The sequence below is a fragment of the Vitis riparia genome, chromosome 14 (genome assembly GCF_004353265.1).
Source record: "Vitis riparia cultivar Riparia Gloire de Montpellier isolate 1030 chromosome 14, EGFV_Vit.rip_1.0, whole genome shotgun sequence".
In the NCBI taxonomy this organism is placed as follows: domain Eukaryota; kingdom Viridiplantae; phylum Streptophyta; class Magnoliopsida; order Vitales; family Vitaceae; genus Vitis; species Vitis riparia.
In genome coordinates this window covers 22,612,921-22,633,356 of record NC_048444.1, presented here as the reverse complement: position 1 = coordinate 22,633,356, position 20,436 = coordinate 22,612,921, and the positions used below count along the sequence as shown (strand labels likewise).

Genomic DNA, 20,436 nt, shown 5'->3' with positions numbered 1-20,436 from the left:
TTATTTCAATAATGTGAAAAAAAAAAAAAAAAAAAAAAGGAGAATTGTGTTTTGCCGGGCTCAAAAATTAATATTTGGTCCATATATCATTCATATTTAAGCTTAAGACCCAAACAAAGTATGAAAATTAAGATGAAAGATATTATCTTTCATTAATTTCTAAAATATCCTTAACCCTGCCTACAAATGAGTGTGAATTTCAATTTTTTATGTTTTTTTTTTCCCTTTTCTATTCCCTTAGTATTACTCATTTCTAACTTTTTTTTTTTTTTTCTTCCAATATATATTTCTATTTTATGTCAAATAAAAAGCAATAATGTTTTTTTATTTTTCATTTTTAAAGATATTGAATCTTTTTGCTCTTATTAAAAGCAATGATAAAAATTTTGGGATTTTTCATCTAAATATTTTTTATCTTTTTATATTTATCTTTTAGTTTAATTTTCATTTTTTATTTTAAATTTATATTACCTTTCATTTATATTTTTCTCTTATTTTAATTATTTTTTATATTTTCTACATTAACCATATTTTAAAATTTTTTAAATTGACTATCACTTCACTTTATTTTATATACATATCCTTTTAGCTTTTTAATTTTTAATGTTTTTATTTTAAAATTTTAAAAAAGATAAATTTATTGAAAAAAAATAACTAAGATATGAAGTTCTAATATTATATTAATAATTTTTCTTATCTAGATAAACTAATGCAAAGTATTTTGACTCACAACAAGAAAATTGCCAATACAATTTTTTTAGTTAAACTTTAGAAATTAAATTTCAAATAAAATATATTATATAAAATTTTATCTAAAAATTATTGAAAGTGGTATTTAAATTTTTTTATTGACTTTCAAACTTATCTACTTTTTTACTTGAAAGGTAATAGAACATGTTTACAAAAAAAAAAAAATTAGTTTTTCATTTTTTAAATAAATGAGTATAAATATATTAAAAGAATTAAAGATAATCTTAGTAAAAAATTTGATAAATATGATTATAATTTTAAATATAGATTCATTTGGATAAAATTTCATTAAAAAAAATAGTGGAAAGAAAGAACATTGCTAAAACTACAAAAACAAAATATGCAATTACAAAATTTTGATGATGAAATTTTAAAATAAAATTCGAAACAATTCTTGAGTGAGAGAATTTGAGTGGGGAAAAAAATCTTTGAGTGGAAAAAAATGGGAAAGTTTTTTAGAATCACTTGAAATCCTTAACAAAAAGTAGTCTTGTACACTCTTGTACAATTAGTAAATTTGTCTTGTACAGTTAATGTAATACCCTTGTACAATAACTCAAATTTCATAAATCATCTCATGAATATCTGAAAATAGATCGGTTAACCATGTTTGCATTGGTTTGGTATTAAAAAAGAAAAAAAATTGTTGTATAATTTTGTTTTACAATCATTATAAGTGAGGTACCTATTCAAATAACCATATACAAGTTAGATAAAATGCATGAGATGAATGTATATTTAATCAATGTGTGTAAGGAATGTCATTTATCCTCAGTTAGAGGAAATAAACAAACAAGTTTTTCAAAATCACTTAAAATCCTTCACAAATAATAGTCTTGTACACCCTTGTACAATTAGTGTAAATACCTTGTACAGTGACTCAAATTCCATATACCTGCTACTCAATGTGTAACCATAGGTAGGTTAACCATGTTTTCATTGGTTTGTTTCAAAAAATAGTGGAAGATGGAAAAACAAAATTTTCTTTCAAACATCATTAGTGGGATAAGTATTCGAATTATCATGTGCGAGTTAAATAAAGTGCATAAGATGAGTGTGTAATAGAGGAATGTGTTCCTTAAGAGTGCAATCCTTAGATGACAAGACAAAAAAAAAAAAAAATTGTCCAAAATTGATTAAAATATTTCACAAAGAATAGCCTTGTGTAGTTAGAACATTTGTCTTATCCAATTGAACATTTACCTTGTACAGTTAGTATAACACCCTTGTAAAATGGTGCAAATTTCATCCATATGCATACATTATGTGGCACATATGATGTGTGAACCATGTTTCCAATGGTTTCATTTAAAAAATGATATAAAATGTAAAAACAAAATTTTTCTCTAAACATCATTATTAAGGTAAGTATTTGAATTGTTATATGCAAGTTAAATAAAGTACATGAAATAAAAGAATTTATGGTAGGAGAACGTATAATCCTTAGATGACAAGAAAAAAAAAAAGTTGTTCAAAATGTACAGTTTTGTACACCCTTGTACAATTAGTATAATAACCTTGTATAATGGTATAAATTTCATATATATATATATATATATATATATATATATATATATATATATATATATATATATATATATGTATATATGTATAAATTATATTCACATGAGTGTGTAAACTATGTTCCTAATAGTTTGACATTTAAAATAATTAAAACAAATAAAAGGTTATTTTATTTTATTTTCAATGCAAAATGTAATTAAAAATAAGACAAAGAAATTACTTAAAAACTATTATTTAAGCCAAGTTTATTTATTTATTTCCTTTTATTTTTGGAAATAAAGAAAAAAGAATAAAAAATTTATTTAACCATAAGAAATATGAATATAAGATTAGCTAGAAAATACCAAATTTATTTATTTATTTATTTCTTTTTTTTTTAAATTAAAGAAAAAAATAAAAAAATTATTTAACCATAACAAATATTGATATAAGATATGTTAAAAAATAGAAATAACCCCAAATTTATTTACTTATTTCATTTTATTTATTTAAATTAGAAAATAATTTATTTAAATTAGAAAATAATTTATTTTAATAGATTAAAATGTGCACAATTAATTTATTACTTTGTTAATTATGGATATATTTAAATTTTCTATTAGACAAAAAAATAAATAAAGAAAATAAAATTAAAAAGAGTAATAAATATATAATTTAGTTATTTAAATATTTTTTATGTAAAAGATAGTCCCACAAAAAACACATAATCGATCAATTTCTTTGTTTAATTGTAAACATACTATATTTTTTATTTATTTTATTATTAAAATAACTAATGAAAAAAAAATAAAAATGGATAATCAATGAATGAAATTTAATTATTTTTATTATTTTCACATAAAAAATAGTACTAAACAAGGTTTTTAATTTTTATTTTTAAAAATAGTTTTCATTTTTTAATTAAATGTTTTTTCAAAAAGAAAATATAAAAAATATAAATCATATTACCATTTTTTTAGAAAGTATTTTTTAAAATAGTTTTGAACATAATTTTTCTTTATTTATAATTTAAAATAGAAAATAATGCTGATTTTCAATTATTTATATAAAAAAAATTAAAAATAATGAAAAATTCAAATTGTTAAAATAGAATTATTATGGTTGCATGAATAGTGGTGCAATAAAGACTAAAAAAGCTTATGTGAAAGGTCATTAAGTATTTTAGTCCATCACTATTTTATATCCTTAAAAGGTAATATATAGAAATTTGAAGGATGTATTAGTCTTTTAACACCTTATATCATTTCCATCAATTATAGAAGTTATATGGACCAAATGTTAATTTTTGGGCCCAACTGGGCTCAAAACACAATTCTCCCAAAAAAAAAAAAATCAAAATTAACATAATGATTTAAAAATTAAAAATTGTTTTATTTTTATTGTTCCTAAACAAAATTTGATATCAAATTTCCTATCAAGATTTGGAAATGTTGACTATAATTTCGGAAAAAAAAAAAATATATTTGCCATCTGACATGCTTAAGAGACATTTAAAAAAAATATATATTTTGTATAAAATTAATATTGAATTAATTAGGCTTAACTTATAATATGGTATAATTCAAGACAAAATTCATGTCAAAATATTATTAAAAACTATTTGCCACCATTATACGATGTGGTTAAATATAATATTTTGTGATGAATATAAACTTCATCTTTAAAAAGTGGGGGATTCTAAATTAAATATTAGAAACTTGCTGTGAGATTTTTGGAATATGGCTAAGATCCAACACCTAGCCTAACTTAAAAATCAAACTGAAATTTTTTCATTTTCTCCATTGCATGGTTGACATAAGTGTGAGAACCTAAATATCCATTTCATCATCGTTTAACATTTTTAACCAAATTCATGTTCAGAATAGGGGTAAAATGGGCCTTAATTTTATTAGAACTAAAAGCTTCTTCAGAGAATAGAAGTAGGTGGTGTTGACATCACAAATTATATGGAATGTGAGTAATTGCAAATGAGGGTTCTAAGAATTATGGTTTAAAGTTATTCTGACTCCCTTTTGGGCTTCTACTATGATCTCCAGAAGCCACATATGCTAGCTGCTGGATCATTATTAAGTTTTTCGAGCCTTGGTATCAGGGTTGATTGATTCCTTGATATATGCTTGCTAATCACCAAGTACCACTCGGTTAGAAGAGGATACTTGGCTAGTTTAGTCTGTTTTTATTGTCCAGAAAAAAACTCCTAATATGGCCCAAGTGGGAATGGCTTGACTTTGTTAGAGTATGGACATATATGTTCCTATTTTTCTTATTTTTATTCTTATTCTTAATTTACCTTTGAGCATTTTTTTGCTTTCATAGCATGCAATAACAGTTTCTTTTCCATATTTTTTTTGGGGGACATGTTAGGGTGAATTCACAATATTCCAACAAACATCAGGATTTTTCTACCATTTCTTTGTGTAAAATTAAATAGGTAATAGCAACTAGCAGCAATAAATAAATAAACTCATGCAACGAAAAATAAATCAGACACCATCATTTTTACGTAGAAAACCCCCCAATGCGAAGGGAAAAACCATGAGACCTAGTCCAGTTCAAACTTTCACTATCAACAATAATGAGTTACACCTCTCTTCTCTAGAATAATCTTTAGAGGCTACCAAATACATCAAGAGCACATATAGCCTTGGATTATATAATCTCTATTGGAAAAAGAAACAAAGAAAAATTGGAGAAATAATACCCAAAAAAATGTCGTTACTGTTCACGGGCAGTAACACTAGTTCTCGAGCTTAAAATCTTATCTCCACTGTTCATATTGTAGCTACTCAAGGTTTGAACATCTCCTCTAAATTTCAACTCGATCAAACCACAGATGAAACGGGATTGGCTTGTTGATGAAATCTGGGCAGATGTGTTTTTTTTTCTCTCTTCTTTTCTCTCTGTTTTTTTTTCCAATCTTTTTTTTTTTTTTTTTAATGTAACTGACTTAGGCCCCAAGCATATGAGGCCCACTCTCTCACATACGAGGGAACCCAACAAATCTCCTCTCCCAACTATGTGAGGGGCTCTACCAAGTCCGCTTGTTTTCGACATAATTATAGCTTCTTTGTAGGTATTGGTTTTATCATCATATCTAATCCATTCTCATCAGTATTGATTTTCTCAAGGCAAAACAATTTCATCTCTAATGCATCGCGAATCCAATGATATCTCACATCAATGTGCTTGAATCTAGAGTGAAAAGTTGGATTATTGCTGAGATGAATAACACTCTGACTATCACAGTAGAGTAGATACCTTTTTTTTACTGTAAACCCAATTCTTGTAGGAACTTCTTCATCCACAGTAACTCCTTGCTAGCTTCAATGATAGCAATATACTCAGCCTCTGTGGTCGATAAAACAACACATTTTTGCAACCTTGATTGTCATGACACTACTCCCCCTAAAAAAGTGATCAAATAACCAGAAGTAGAATTTCTGGAATCAATATCCCCAACCATATCTGCATTTGTGCATCCTACAAGCACAGGTTTGTTAGTCCCAAAACATAACATGTCTTAGAAGTACCCCTTAGATACTTGAGAATCCATTTCACTGCAACCTAGTGTTCTTTGCTAGGATTAGAAAGGAACCTGCTGACAACTCTAACAACATGAGCAATATCAGGCCTCGTGCACACCATGTCATACATTAAGCTACCCAGGGCTGATGCATAGGGCACCTTTCACATTTATTTTTTTTCTTTCTCACTTGAAGGACTTTGTTTGGAACTTAGCTTTAGATGACTTCCAAGTGGAGAACTCACTGGTTTTGCCTTGCTAATGTTGAACTTGTCTAAAACCTTCTCAATATAGCTTTCTTGAGATAGCCACAATTTTCTATTCGTTCTATCTCGAGAAATCTTTATACCAAGAATCTAACTTGCAGACCCCAAGTTCTTCATTTCAAAGGACTTGCTCAACTCCTTTTTCAGTTTATTAATTTTACTAGTATCACGACTAACAATCAACATGTCATCCACATATAGCAAGAGAATAATAAATTCTCCATTAAAGAATTTCTTCACAAACACACAATAGTTAGAAACAGATCTATCATACCCATGCTCAACCATGAAGGAATCAAACTTCTTGTACCACTATCTCGGTGCCTGCTTGAGACCATATAAGCTCTTCTTTAGTCGACACATTAAGTATTCCTTGCCTTTGATTGTAAACCCTTCTGGTTGCTACATATATATTTCCTCCTCTAAGTAACCATGGAGGAAAACAATCTTCACATCAAGTCGTTCAATCTCTAGATTCATACTGGCAGCCAAGCCTAACACAACTCAGATCGAAGACATCTTAACCCTGGGTGAGAAAATCTCTTCAAAGTCAATGTCTTTCTTCTGACTAAAACCCTTCACAACCAATCTTGTCTTGTACCTTGGCTATGATCTATTTGGTTCAAGCTTCCTTTTTAGTACTCATTTATTCTTTAATGCTCTCTTACACTTAGGAAACTCCATCAATTCATAAGTGTTGTTCTTATGCAAGGATTTTATCTCTTCATGCATAGCTCTCAACCACTCTTTTTTCTTATCATGCAACAGAACCTCTTGATAACTTTCTGGCTCTCCCCCATTAGAAAGCAACAAATACTCATCATTAGTATACCTTCTAGAAGGTTAACGCTCTCTAATAGATTTTCTTAACTGTGTTTTAGTAGGCAACTCTAAGTAGCTTGTTCTTGCTGCTATTCTAAGCCATCGTTCTCAACTATAGGATTTTCTTCTACATCATCCTGCTCTGATAGATTTGAACTGCTTGTCAGTTTGCCTCTCAATCTTCACATGAAAATCTTTAAATATATCAAGTACCTGGTCTTTGGATTTCAAAGCATATGTCACACCTTTCTTGAATGATCATCAATAAAAGTCACATAATAAAGTGCACCACCAAGAGTATTACTTTGCATAGTACAAACATCAGTGTGAACTAAATCAAGAATATTTGGTTTTCTACGTGAAGGAAATCTACGAAATGCAACTCTACTTTGCTTTCTAGACAGACAATGTGTACAAGGTAATAGTGACGTACCTTTAACTGGTAGAAACTTCTTTCTGACAAGAACCTGAAGTCCCTTTTCACTTATGTGAGCAAGCCGCTTATGTCATAGCTCAGTAGAGGCTTCATTCTCAACAATGTTCACTTCTCCCTTGACTAGTCTCACTTTTATTTTGTAGAGAGTATTATTTTTCTTCCCCTTAGCTAAAACAAGAGAACCCTTAGTAAGCTTCCACTTACCCTCTCCAAGGTGACTATGGTAGCCCTCATCATCAAGCTTCCTAACAGAGATCAAACTAAAGAGCATTTCAGGAACATGTCTGACATCTTTCAGAACCAATTTGCACCCAATGTTAGTTTCTAGCTCTACATCTCTCATGCCAACAATTTCACATTTTGCTTCATTTCCCATCCTAACCTAACCAAAACTGCCACTAGTGTAGAAAAAGAAGAAATCTTTACGTGCAGTGATATGAAATGATGCTACTGTATCAACCACCCAAGTGGAATCGTAGCATGCAAGGTTTACACACGCATAATCACAAACAATGATCGTATCAGCATCATATGCAACTGTTGTAATGTCTTTGTCCTCTTTCTATTATTCACATTTTCCTTTAAACTATTCTTTTCTGAATTTTATGCACTCTCTCTTAATGTGTCATGGCTTGTCACAGCAAAAACACTTTATCTCTTTCCAAGACTTTGATTTTCCTCTTGACTTGTACGGTTATAATCACTGGAAGGATATTTGCTTTTACTTTTCCCCCACCTTTCTGTAACAAGTGCTTCTGTATTAGAGGAAATACCTAACTCTTTTCTTCTTGCCTTTTCATTAAACATGTTGTCTTTTACCATGTTGACAGTTATCACACCATTTAGGGTTGAATTACTCAAGGATACCACCAAAGTTTCCCAACTGTCTTGTAAGGAACTCAACAAAAGTAAAGCTTGTACCTCATCATCTAGCTTAAGTTTCATGGTAGACAACTCATTCAACAATCCCTGAAAATTATTGAGATGCTCTGCAATACTATTACCATCCTTGTACTTTAAATTCACAAACCTTCTTATCATAAAGGCTTTATTCTGTGCAGTCTTTCTCTCATAAAGACTTTTTAATTTATGCCAAAGGCTATATGCATCAACTTCTTTGGCTACATGATGGAAGACACTCTGATCAACCCACTACCTAATATGTCTAATGGTTTTCCCATTTAATTTTTTTCCACTCATCCTCAGTTGTAATAACTGACTTATAACCTCTACATTTAATGGGCTCAAACAACTCTTTGCAATATAGAATATCCTCCATCCTAGTCTTCCAAATTGAATAATTGGAAGTTGTGAGTTTAATCATTCCACTGCCAGCCTCCTCCATTTAATTAACACAAGAGATCCCACTACTAATCAACTTGGGTCTGATACCACTTGTTAAGGTGAATTCACAATATTCCAACAAACACTAGGATTTTTCTATAATTTCTTTGTGTAAAATTAAATAGGTAATAGCAACTAGCAGCAACAAATAAATAAACTCATACAATGAAAAATAAATCAGACATCATAATTTTTATGTGGAAAACCCCCAAATGCGAAGGGAAAAACCATGGGACCTAGTCTAGTTCAAACTTCCACTATCAACAATAATAGGTTACATCTGTCTTCTTTAGAATAATCTCTAGAGGCTACCAAATACATCAAGAGCACATATAGCCTTGGATTATATAATCTCTATTGGCAAAAGAAACAAAGAAAAATTGGAGAAATAATACCCAAAAAAATATTGTTACTGTTCACGGGCAGTAACACCAGTTCCCAAGCTCAAAATATGATCTCACTGTTCATATTGTAGCTCCTCGAGTTTCTAACCTCTCCTCCAAATTTCAACTCGATCGCATAACAGATGAAGCGAGATCGGCTTGTTGATGAAAACTAGGCAAATGTGTTTTTTTCTCTCTCTTCTCTTCTCTTCTCTCTGTTTTTCTTTTTTTTGATTTTTTTTTTTTTAATGTAATTGACTTAGCTAGTTTAGTATGTTTTTATTGTTTGGAAAAAAACTCCTAATATGGCCCAAGTGGGAATGGCTTGACTTTGTTAGAGTATGGACATATATGTTCCTATTTTTATTATTTTTATTCTTATTTTACCTTTGAGCATCTTTTTACTTTCATAGCATGCAATAACAGTTTCTTTTCCATATTTTTTTTGGGGGACATGAGCTCAGCAAAAGCACCGAAATGTTGGTGGCAGAGTAGCCTGTGGTAAGCAAATTTCTTCTCTTTTCTTTTTTTTTTCTTTGTAGTGAGAGAGAGATAAGGGTGAGGTGGGTTTTGGTTGGTACATGAAAATCAAATCATGCATTTGGGTTTCGTTTCATGCAATTAAAAATGAAATAAGATAAATCACTTTGTTTCTTATGCAATTTTTGTTTGCATTTAAAAATTTTGAGATACTATAATTATTTCAAGTACGAGTGCTTTCCAATATTTAGTTTTTTTATTTTATTTTTTTCCTCCCCACCATAGCAGACTGAGAACTTCTTTTCCAAATTATTATGGAGATAAAATGTAATGATTGCACAATTATTTGTTCTTTAAATGCACTTGTAAGATAAATTTTATCTATAATGTTCTTTGGGATCATCAAAAGATGCATATGGGCTATCTATTAGACTTCTACATATCTTGGGTTTTTATCTTATTCATTTGTCTCTAAAGTTGTGTGTTCGTTTATCTTTGTGTAGGGGTTATCGAACTGCAAGGCTAAAAAACTAGTTCTACCGATACTCATGGTAAACACGTACATGTAGTTGAAGATGTTTGTTTTGTCATGCATGAGAGAACCTAAGACGAGACTCAAAAACTTGAAAGAATAAAGGGAAGAGGTTGTCCTTTATGGTGGGATGTATGATGTTAAGATCTTAAATCTTTTGTGTTATTTTCCGTTTATAGCTAAAACTTCCTTTTGTTTTACATGTCTCATAGTGTTTTTGGTAGTTCTCTTAGCTTGGATCTAGTAAGGAATGAATAAAATAAATTAAAGTAGAGAAATATTCAATATGCATTGACATTGAGAATGAAAGTTTGGACGGTGTGTATCAAATAGGGAACAAAACTATGAATATGAGGGTCCAATGTGTTCAGAGTAAGCAAGATAGCAAACCATAGCTATGTGGTAGCACCTTGGTTACTAGCCCTTCTAATCAATCTCAACCGATTTAGACTTATTTAAGTGGTATCATTTGTTGAAAATGTGTTGTGGGGTATGTTGTTCTATATTATTCTGAGTTTAAAGATTTGTGATTTTGAATGGGGATGGCATTGAGATTGCTTGATAATCCTCTGTTCAACTTTTTTTTTTTAATTTTGATCTTCATAGAAATGTGAAATCAATAACCATCTCTCTTTGAAATGAATCCCACATTATTTTGCATTGGCATAGGCATAGGCATACAACATAGGCTAGTGAATGTGTGTCGGTTTTAAGTATGAGGTGTGAAACATGAGCTGATTGTGGATGTTTGCATTGCATGAACTTTATGGTTTAGGGATTCATATTCTTTTATTTATAATAACCCAAACTTGTGAGATGGGTTTGGGACATGAGAGTCGATCCACCCACCCTTTAGTTAAACACTTTTCTCTTTTCTTATAAGAGGAAAATAAAGGATATAAATGAAAAAGACTACATTTAGGGATTGAACAAAAGAGAGCCTGAAGATAGAGGTAAAGAAAGTATAGGGCTAAGTGTGACAAGATCATTAACAAATGCAATTTGAATGAATGAAAATGTCTTGAGTGTGGGTATCACATGTATGCTTTGGATGGTTCTTGGGTCCTGCTCTTACCACCAGAAATCCTTGGATTACCTAGTGTTGGCTATCCTTGGGTTATAAAATATCTCATTTTTATAATATATTTTTATTATAAAATTGAGTAAATAAAATAAAAAATGATTAAAAATATGATAAAATTAAAAATATAACAATTAAATATTTATTTTTCATTATCAATTTATCAAAATTTTAAAAATATTTCTCTCTTTTCTTTATTTGAATGCATCTTCATTATCAATTTATCAATATTTTAAAATATTTCCCCCTTTTCTTTATTCGAATGCATCTCTTTCTATATCTAATTGATTTCTTAAGAGGATTAAATAAATGTACAAATGTGAAATATAGCTAGTGGTAAAAACTTCTTTCTTAATACAAGCTCATTGATATTCAAAACATTAAAATTAAAAATAAGATTATTTTATAGTCTCTAGCTTAAATATAACATTTGTATGTATACATCTTCTTTTTAATATCTTCATTTTTTTCTCATAATCTATTATCTTAATTTCTTTTCCTCACTTAACTTCTCTCTTTTATTATTTTTTAATTTAATTTTTTTAGTACTAATGTTTTTATTAGTTTTCTTTCAATGTTAACCAATTTTAGAAGTTTTACTTTATGAAATAGTGATAATGAGTTATAAAAATTATTCGAGTTAAAGATTTAAATTACAATCCTACTAAATTTTAATTTGTTTGTAATTTTAAAAAAATCTAAATAGAGAAAAAGATGTTGAAAAAGGAAAACATAAACAAAAGATACGAACTAATAGAGTGGTGAATTTTTATATTTTATTTTATATTTTCATATGGGAATTTAATAGTTTGTTTTTGTTATTAGTTTTAATCTTATTTTTAATATTTCTTTAACAATAACTAATAAATTTTTTATTTAATTTTATAATGGAAAGAGATAAAAAGATGTATTTTCGTAAGAAACATTAGATGGTTAAAGTATATATCAAATTATTGTGTTATTCCAAGATTAGGGATGTCAAGTTTTCATTCTTTTTTGTTGAATGACTTAAGTTTCATAATAACGTTGTTTAGAACTTGAGTTTTAAAATAGCAAATATGAAATAAGGTTCATGAATTTTTCACTTAATGCATGCAAATTCTGGGTTACACTTGGGACAACATATGGTGTCCTTCTAACATAATGGTAGTACTAAATCATTCCTTAATTTGAGAACATGAGTTACAATGCTAAAGCCTGATAATAATTATGGTGTCATCTAAAGCCTAAATCATTGGATGATCAAATTGACAGGTTGTTAATCCTATTTATTTATTTATTTTTCAAGTAAACTTTTCATAACCCTTAAAAGGCTTGGAGGTTGCTTTAAAATGCTATCACTTTGGTTGCGTAATTAGAGATCATAATTAAGTAAGTTGCAAGTGAACTTGATTTACCTAACAATTAATAACCAACCAAACATAAGTAGATCAATTGTTGCACAATGAGCATACAAGTGAAAGAGTCATTTGGATCATGTTATCTAAGGTCGATTATCCAAGATGAACATTCCATCCAATTAGACTCATTTCATAAATCAAGAGATCTCTACTTGAATGATTGTATTCATGAGGCATTCTCGAATATATTTAACTAAAATCATGTCAAAGATTCCTTTATCATATTGTAGACCCCCTCTTTTGGCTTTTTTATTTTATTTTTTATTTTATATATATATGTATTTATGTTGAGCCTTCCCACCACTTTTGGAGCACCCGGAGGAGGGCGTTTGGAGTGGGGGACCGGCTCCTTGAAGCATGAGCTGCTGGAGACGCATGGCTGTGGAGGTGACTGTTGCCATGGTGGTGGTTGGGGCTCCTGAGGATGTTGAGTGGAGAAGCAGTGGAGTGGGTGATAGCTTGGGAAAAAAATATTAACAGAAGAGTATTGACGGAAAAAGAGAGAGATCTGGGGGAGGAGAGATTGGTTTTTTTTTTTTTTTTTTTTTTCCGTGGGCTGGTCCAGAGAGAGCTGGCGAGAAAGAGGGATATTCCGGCAGCCGTTTGCTTGAGAGGAATAGTAATCGAGAGAAAACAGAGGAGGGAGTGAGGCATCTCCAGGTAGGTTTCTTATATTTTCCTATAGTTCTTTTACTATTCACTTTTCTCTGTTTATTGTTGAGTATCATTTAGCTGTTTGTGCATGAATATCATATGGCCATTTTTTATTTTTTATTTATTTATTTATTTTTGTTGTTGATTTCCGAACATCCATTGGACTTGCCATGATTGTATCTCCATTTGATTTTTTTTTCTGCGTTTGTGTCAGGAGGAATAATATGAATATGGTCATCAGCTTATTCCTCATTCCAATATATATTAAACCCATCATTCACCATTCGTACCCGTTCCTCATATTACCCATAACTCTATCCGATAAGCCACTTTCCTTCTCATCATTCCCATACATTCTACTACTTAAACCATCACCGTACTCCATTTTTGAATCTCATCCACATGGCCAGCCCGCTACCCTGCTCCTACCTATCTCATCTCTAAACCCTCACCACCTTTTCTCTCTCTACACCACATATCCTTCATACCCATATTCTCACCACCATACCTCAACCCCTTAACACCCACTTCCCACACCATGCACGGCCACCCTTAGATTCCTCAAAAACCTCCATTAAAATCCCGAAGTCACCTACCCATATGCGTGCATGGCCATCCTCCATAGGCGCTCTTCCATCTCGTAATTCTCCAATCCTTGTTGGAAAAGTCAAATGGTTCTAGTCTCCAGTAGTTGTCCTAGACTTTAGGAAAGTTGTTTTTTTTGTTATACTACTTTGTTGCTGTACGTGGCCGACTTTGGCCTAGTCTTTAGTAGTTAGGACTTAGTGGGTAGTGTATGCATGATCCTATTTTCATGCTGCAGCAGTTCTTATTTTCTTGGTCTTATCCTTCTGTGTATGAGCCTATTTAAAGGTTGTTTGATTTATCAATAAAGTGTGAGCAGATTAGTAAATAGTCTCTGCTTTCCAGTTATTATTGTTGTCTTTCTCTTTTTCAATTTGTAACAGTGGTATCAGAGCCACCAAGTGAAAAGTGAGATAGAGAGTGGGTATAGCAGCATCTCTGTATTTGTTTTCCGTTTTGCAGCAGCATAGGAGAACGATGGCTTCAGACACTTTTGTGCAGCCAGCCATTCCACGTTTTGATGGTCATTATGACCATTGGAGCATGCTCATGGAGAATTTTTTGAGGTCCAAAGACTACTGGCCAGTTGTGGTTTCTGGAGTAGCAGAACCAGCAGAAGGGGTGGTGCTGACAGATGTGCAGAAAATGGAGCTCGAAGCACTGAAGCTGAAAGATCTCAAGGCAAAGAATTATTTTTTCCAAGCTATTGATCGCTCAATCTTGGAAACCATTCTTTGCAAGGACACCGCCAAGCATATTTGGGATTCCATGAAGAAGAAATACCAAGGTACAGCAAGGGCTAAGAGGCAGCAACTTCAAGCACTTCGCTCGGACTTCGAAATGCTTCGAATGAAGTCAGGAGAATCAGTTACAGACTATTTTTCAAGAACGATGGCAATCATTAACAAGATGAGGATCCATGGCGACAAGACAGAGGATGTTCTCATTGTTGAGAAGATTCTTCGATCCTTGACACCAAAATTTAATTTTGTTGTCTGTTCGATAGAAGAAGCTAATGATGTTGATTCATTGTCAATTGATGAATTACAAAGTTCTTTGTTGGTTCATGAGCAAAAAATAAACCAACAGGTGAAAGAGGAACAAGCATTGAAGGCCTTATCCGAAACTCACTTTACACAAAGTAGAGTTGATAGAGGACGAGGTCGAGGCAGAGGTCGAGGTAGAGGAGGCAGGCACAACACTGATCGTGGCAACCAACATCACCATCAGCACTAAGAGAATCAATTTCAAGGAAGAGGAAGAGACGTGGAGGCCATCAGTCAACATCTTATAGACCAAGGCCCGTAGACAAGTCCAACGTTGAATGCTACAAATGTCACGGGTATGGTCATTATCAATCTGAATGTCGAACTAATTTGAATAGACAGAATGGAGAAAGAACTAACTTTGCAGAAAAAGAAGAAGAGGTGTCTCTTTTGATGGTGTGTCATGTGAAGGAAGAGACTCAACAAGATATGTGGTATTTAGACACTGGCTGCAGTAACCACATGTGTGGAAATAAGAAGTTGTTCTTTGAGATGGACGAATCTTTCCACAACTCTATGAAGTTTGGTGACAACTCCATGGTTGCTGTTATGGGAAAAGGAAAGGTAGCTTTCCAAACCAAAGGAAACACCACCCACACTATCTCTAATGTCTTTTTTGTGCCAGATTTAAAGACCAACTTGCTTAGTGTGGGTCAGCTGCAAGAAAAGGGTTACGAGATTTCTATCAAAGATGGAGTATGTCTTATTCAAGATGCAAAGTTGGGATTAATTGCTCAAGTTAACATGACGACGAATCGTATGTTCCCTCTTTATCTCCACAACACCACTCATTCATGTTTCTCGGCAAAGTTAAAGGATGCAGCCTGGCTATGGCATTTTCGCTATGGTCACCTAAACTTTGGTGGTTTGAAGACTCTACAGCAGAAGAATATGGTGATTGGTCTTCCTCAAATTACAGCTCCTTCTGCAGTCTGTGAAGAATGTGTTGTTAGCAAACAACACCGTAATCAATTCCCACAAGGGAAATCATGGAGGGCAAAGGCTGCACTAGAGCTCGTTCATTCCGACATTTGCGGGCCCATAACTCCTTGCTCTAATGGAGGTAAGAGATATGTACTTACTTTCATTGATGATTTTAGTCGCAAAAGCTGGGTTTATTTTTTGCAAGAGAAGTCCGAAGCCTTTCTAGCCTTTAAAAGCTATAAAGCGCTAGTTGAGAAAGAAGTTGGCAGTCCCATAAAAATTCTTCGCACAGATCGCGGTGGAGAATATAACTCACATGAATTTGCAAATTTTTGTGAGACTCATGGAATCAAGCGGCAACTTACTGCAGCTTACACGCCCCAGCAAAATGAAGTTTGCGAGAGGAAAAATCGCACTATTATGAATATGGTGCGAAGCCTTTTGTCAAGAAGTGGAGTTCCAAAAAGCTTTTGGCCTGAAGCAGTAAATTGGAGTATTCATATTTTGAACAGAAGTCCCACTCTTGCTGTTCAGAATATGACACCAGAGGAAGCATGGAGCGGTCGAAGACCAGCGGTTGATCACTTCAAAATTTTCGGGTGTGTTGCATATGCCCATATTCCAGATCAGAAGAGGAAGAAGTTGGATGACAAGGGAGAAAAATGTATTTTTCTTGGTGTTAGTGATCAGTCAAAAGCTTATAAGCTCTACAATCCTTACACTAAGAAAATACTTATCAGTCGAGACGTTGTTTTTTATGAAGATCAGATCTGGGATTGGAGCAAAAATGAAGTTGGAAAACCAATTCCAACTAATTTTGATGGTGATGAAGCCAACCAGTCGCAGCAACACCTTGCTCCAGCAACTGGCGCAGTTGAGTATCCTCAAAATGAAACTTCTGTAGCCTCTGAAGTCACTCCAACAGTACCAGAAGCAGCAGCTGAATCACGTTCTCATCGTATTCGAAGGAGGCCAGCATGGATGTCAGATTATGAGGTAACCGGAATTGATCAATCTGACGACCCACTCACTCATTTTGCTCTATTTTCAGATTGTGATCCTGTAGTGTTTGAGAGTGCTGTCAAAGAATCAAAATGGCGAGAGGCTATGGATGCTGAAATTGCAGCCATCGAAAAGAATGACACTTGGGAGTTATCTGATCTTCCAGAAGGGTACAAAACAATTGGTGTGAAGTGGGTGTACAAGACAAAGCTGAAGGAGAATGGTGAAGTCGACAAGTACAAGGCACGCTTGGTGGCCAAGGGCTATAAGCAAGAGTTCGGTGTTGATTACAAAGAAGTCTTTGCTCCGGTTGCAAGGCATGACACAATCAGATTGGTGATCGCATTGGCAGCTCAAAACTCATGGCCTATCTTTCAGTTGGACGTGAAATCGGCATTCCTCCATGGTGATTTGAGTGAAGAGGTATTCATTAATCAACCTCCTGGTTATGTGAAACTTGGCAATGAGCATAAAGTGTATAAGTTAAAAAAGGCTCTATATGGATTAAAACAAGCTCCAAGGGCTTGGTATAATCGTATAGAAACTTATTTTTTGAAGGAAGGATTTCAAAAATGTCCTTATGAACATACACTTTTCATAAAAGTTGGAGACGGAGGTAAAATGCTCATTGTCTGTTTATATGTGGATGACTTGATTTACACTGGAAATGATAGTGCCATGTTTGAAAGTTTTAAGAAGTCCATGATGTTTGAATTTGAGATGTCTGATCTTGGCATGATGCATTATTATCTTGGCATTGAAGTGATGCAATCTTCTACTGGAATTTTTATTTCTCAAAAGAAGTACGTAGGAGAAATCTTGGACAGGTTTCAGATGAAGGATTGTAATCCTGTGAATACACCATCTGAGTTTGGCTTAAAGCTAAACAAAGATAATGGAGGAAAGAGGGTTGACAACACTTTTTACAAGTAGATTGTAGGGAGTTTAATGTACTTGACTACAACAAGACCTGATATAATGCATGCTGTAAGTGTCATTAGTAGGTACATGGAGTGTCCTACTGAGATTCATCTCTTGGCTGCAAAAAGGATTTTCCGGTACTTGGAAGGTACTAAGGAGTTTGGGCTGTTCTACAAGAAGGGAGAAAAATCAGATTTGTATGGCTTCACAGATAGTGATTATGCCAGGAGATTCAGAGGATCGGAAAAACACATCTGGGTATGTTTTCATATTGGGTACAGGAGCTGTTTCATGGTCATCGAAAAAGCAACCAATCGTCACTTTATCAACCACAGAAGCTGAGTTTGTTGCTGCCACTTCATGTGCCTGTCAAGCTATATGGCTAAAGAAAATTCTCAGAGAGCTGCAGTTTAAAGAGGATGGGCCTAAGGGTTCTCCTAATCAGGTTTTGATGATAACAAACCATGGTTAAGTGACTAATTGTTTTAAAATGTTAAGAATCTCAGGCTTAATCTCAAAAATTCATCAAGGACCAAACGAATACGGGATCGAGATCATTTGGAAGACTTGTAATCATAGGAAATGAATGTAAGATGATAGCATGAGTGCACTTAGGATGTTCATACCTTTTCATGCATCTTAGAAAACTCGGTTTATTCTCTAAAACTTGTTTTTCTTTAAAACCCGAGTTTTATTAAATATACCTTAGGCAAACTGATTCAAAATTGGCATATTAACTCACCTAAAGACCTTGCCTAAGTATTGGAAAAGAAAGAAATCAAAAAGGATAGGTTTTCGGGGCCAAAAGGCTCAACCGGTCGAGGCTATGGCCAACCGGCTCAACCGGTTGGGGAACCGGTCGACCGGTTACCCTTGTCCGGTCGAGGTCCGGTCGAGGGAGCAGAAAAATTTTCTCTCTCTCCCAGTAGCTTGTTCTTCCCGGTCGAGCCTCACCTTCGTCCGGTCGAGGTCCGGTCGAGGTCCGGTCGATGTTCCGGTCGAGGCAACGGTAACCTGCCATGCATTAATTGCACCAACGGCTAGTGATCGGTCGACCCTTTGCTCGTCCCGGTCGAGGCTACTTTCTGCTGTTTTTGTCTCCCGAGCTTAGAAACCTATAATTGAGAGCTCCTCTTCATTTATGACTAAGAGAACTATTGCATTCAAAGCCTACCTACCTGTTCTTGATCAAAAAGCTCTCCATTTCTTTTTAAGTGCATCAAAACCATCAATTGCATATTCTTAGTGCACTCTTGCAATTCATCCTAGCTTTCTCTTGTACTTGAGCCATCCTTAAGCTAGGTTGAGAGTTTCATCCTTGTGTAAACTAAGTGTGAAAGCCTTCAAGTGGTTCAAATCTTGAAGTGATTGTGTAAGAGCCCATTGGAGCCGGAATCCAAGTGTAAGACGATTGAAAGCTTGATTGAAGCATCAAGTTAGTGGAACCCTCACTCGGTTAGGAGATTGAGGAGAGTGGACGTAGGCAAGGAAGGGCCGAACCACTATAAACCCGAGTTTGATTTCTCTAACCTTATCTCTTTCCTTTATTTGTTTGTGCATATATCATTGTGTGAAAAAAGATTTTGAAAAACCCAATTCACCCCCCCTTTTGGGTGTTTTCCTTAATTAATTCATAGCCTTTGTTTTATCAATTGGTATCAGAGCTAGACCTCTTGCTTAAGACTTAATCGTCTAAGAGGAAAATGGCTATTCCATCAAGCTCAACTCAACCTGAAAATTGTTCAAAACATAGAGCTCCATTCTTTACGGGAACGACTATCCCTATTGGAAATCTAGAATGACTTGGTTCTTACAATCAACTGATTTAGATGTATGGGATGTCATTGAAGATGGCTTAACTCTTCCCACTAAATAGTTGATGGAGTTTTGGTTCCAAAACCCAAGAAAGAATGGAATGAGCTTGATAGAAGAAATTTTCAATTAAATGCTAAAGCCGTTATACTTTGCAATGTGCTATGGATAGGAATGAATACAATAGAATATGCCAATGTAAATCTGCTAAGGAAATTTGGAGATTGCTTGAAATAACTCATGAAGGAACTAATCAAGTGAAAGAGTAAAAAATTAATATACTTGTCCATAACTATGAATTGTTTTCAATGAAAGAAACTGAAACTATTGTTGAGATGATTACTAGGTTCACTGAAATTGTCAATGGCCTTGAAGCATTGGAAGGGTCATAAATGAATCCGAAAGGTGATGAAGATATTGAGGTCTCTCCCCTCAAAGTGGCATACAAAGGTCACCGCTATTCAAGAAGCTAAAGATTTGACCAAGCTACCTATGGAAGAACTCTTAGGGTCATTAATGACTTATGAAATCAGTTTGACAAAGCAACTACAAGAAAGTGAAGACAAAAGAAGAAAAAGCATAGCTCTCAGGCTACAACCAAGGAAGAAGAGGATGTTGAAGAAGAAAAACCAAGTGAAGAAGATGATGATTTAGCTCTCATCACAAGAAAGCTAAACAAGTACATGAGAGGTGAAAGGTTTAGAGGGAAAAGTTTATCTCTAGAAGAAATCCCTCAAGAAGAGAATCCTCATCACATGGTGACAAGGAAAAATGGGAAGAGAAAGGAGATTTGATATGCTTCAAATGCAAAAAACCGGGACACATTAAATATGATTGTCCTCTCTACAAACTTGAAGCCAAGAGAAGAATGAAGAAGGCAATGATGGCTACTTGGAGTGAGAGTGAAGAATCTTCCGAGGAAGAAAAGGAAAAAGAAGTGGCAAACATGTG

General features: G+C 33.3%; 1 protein-coding gene across 1 annotated transcript; it reads left to right on the top strand.

Moving 5' to 3' along the window:
* Window positions 1-14,257: 14,257 nt before the first annotated feature.
* Window positions 14,258-15,016, top strand: LOC117930546. The gene has a single exon (XM_034851188.1). It carries the CDS (start codon window positions 14,258-14,260, stop codon window positions 15,014-15,016), a length of 759 nt encoding a protein of 252 aa, XP_034707079.1.
* Window positions 15,017-20,436: the final 5,420 nt, after the last annotated feature.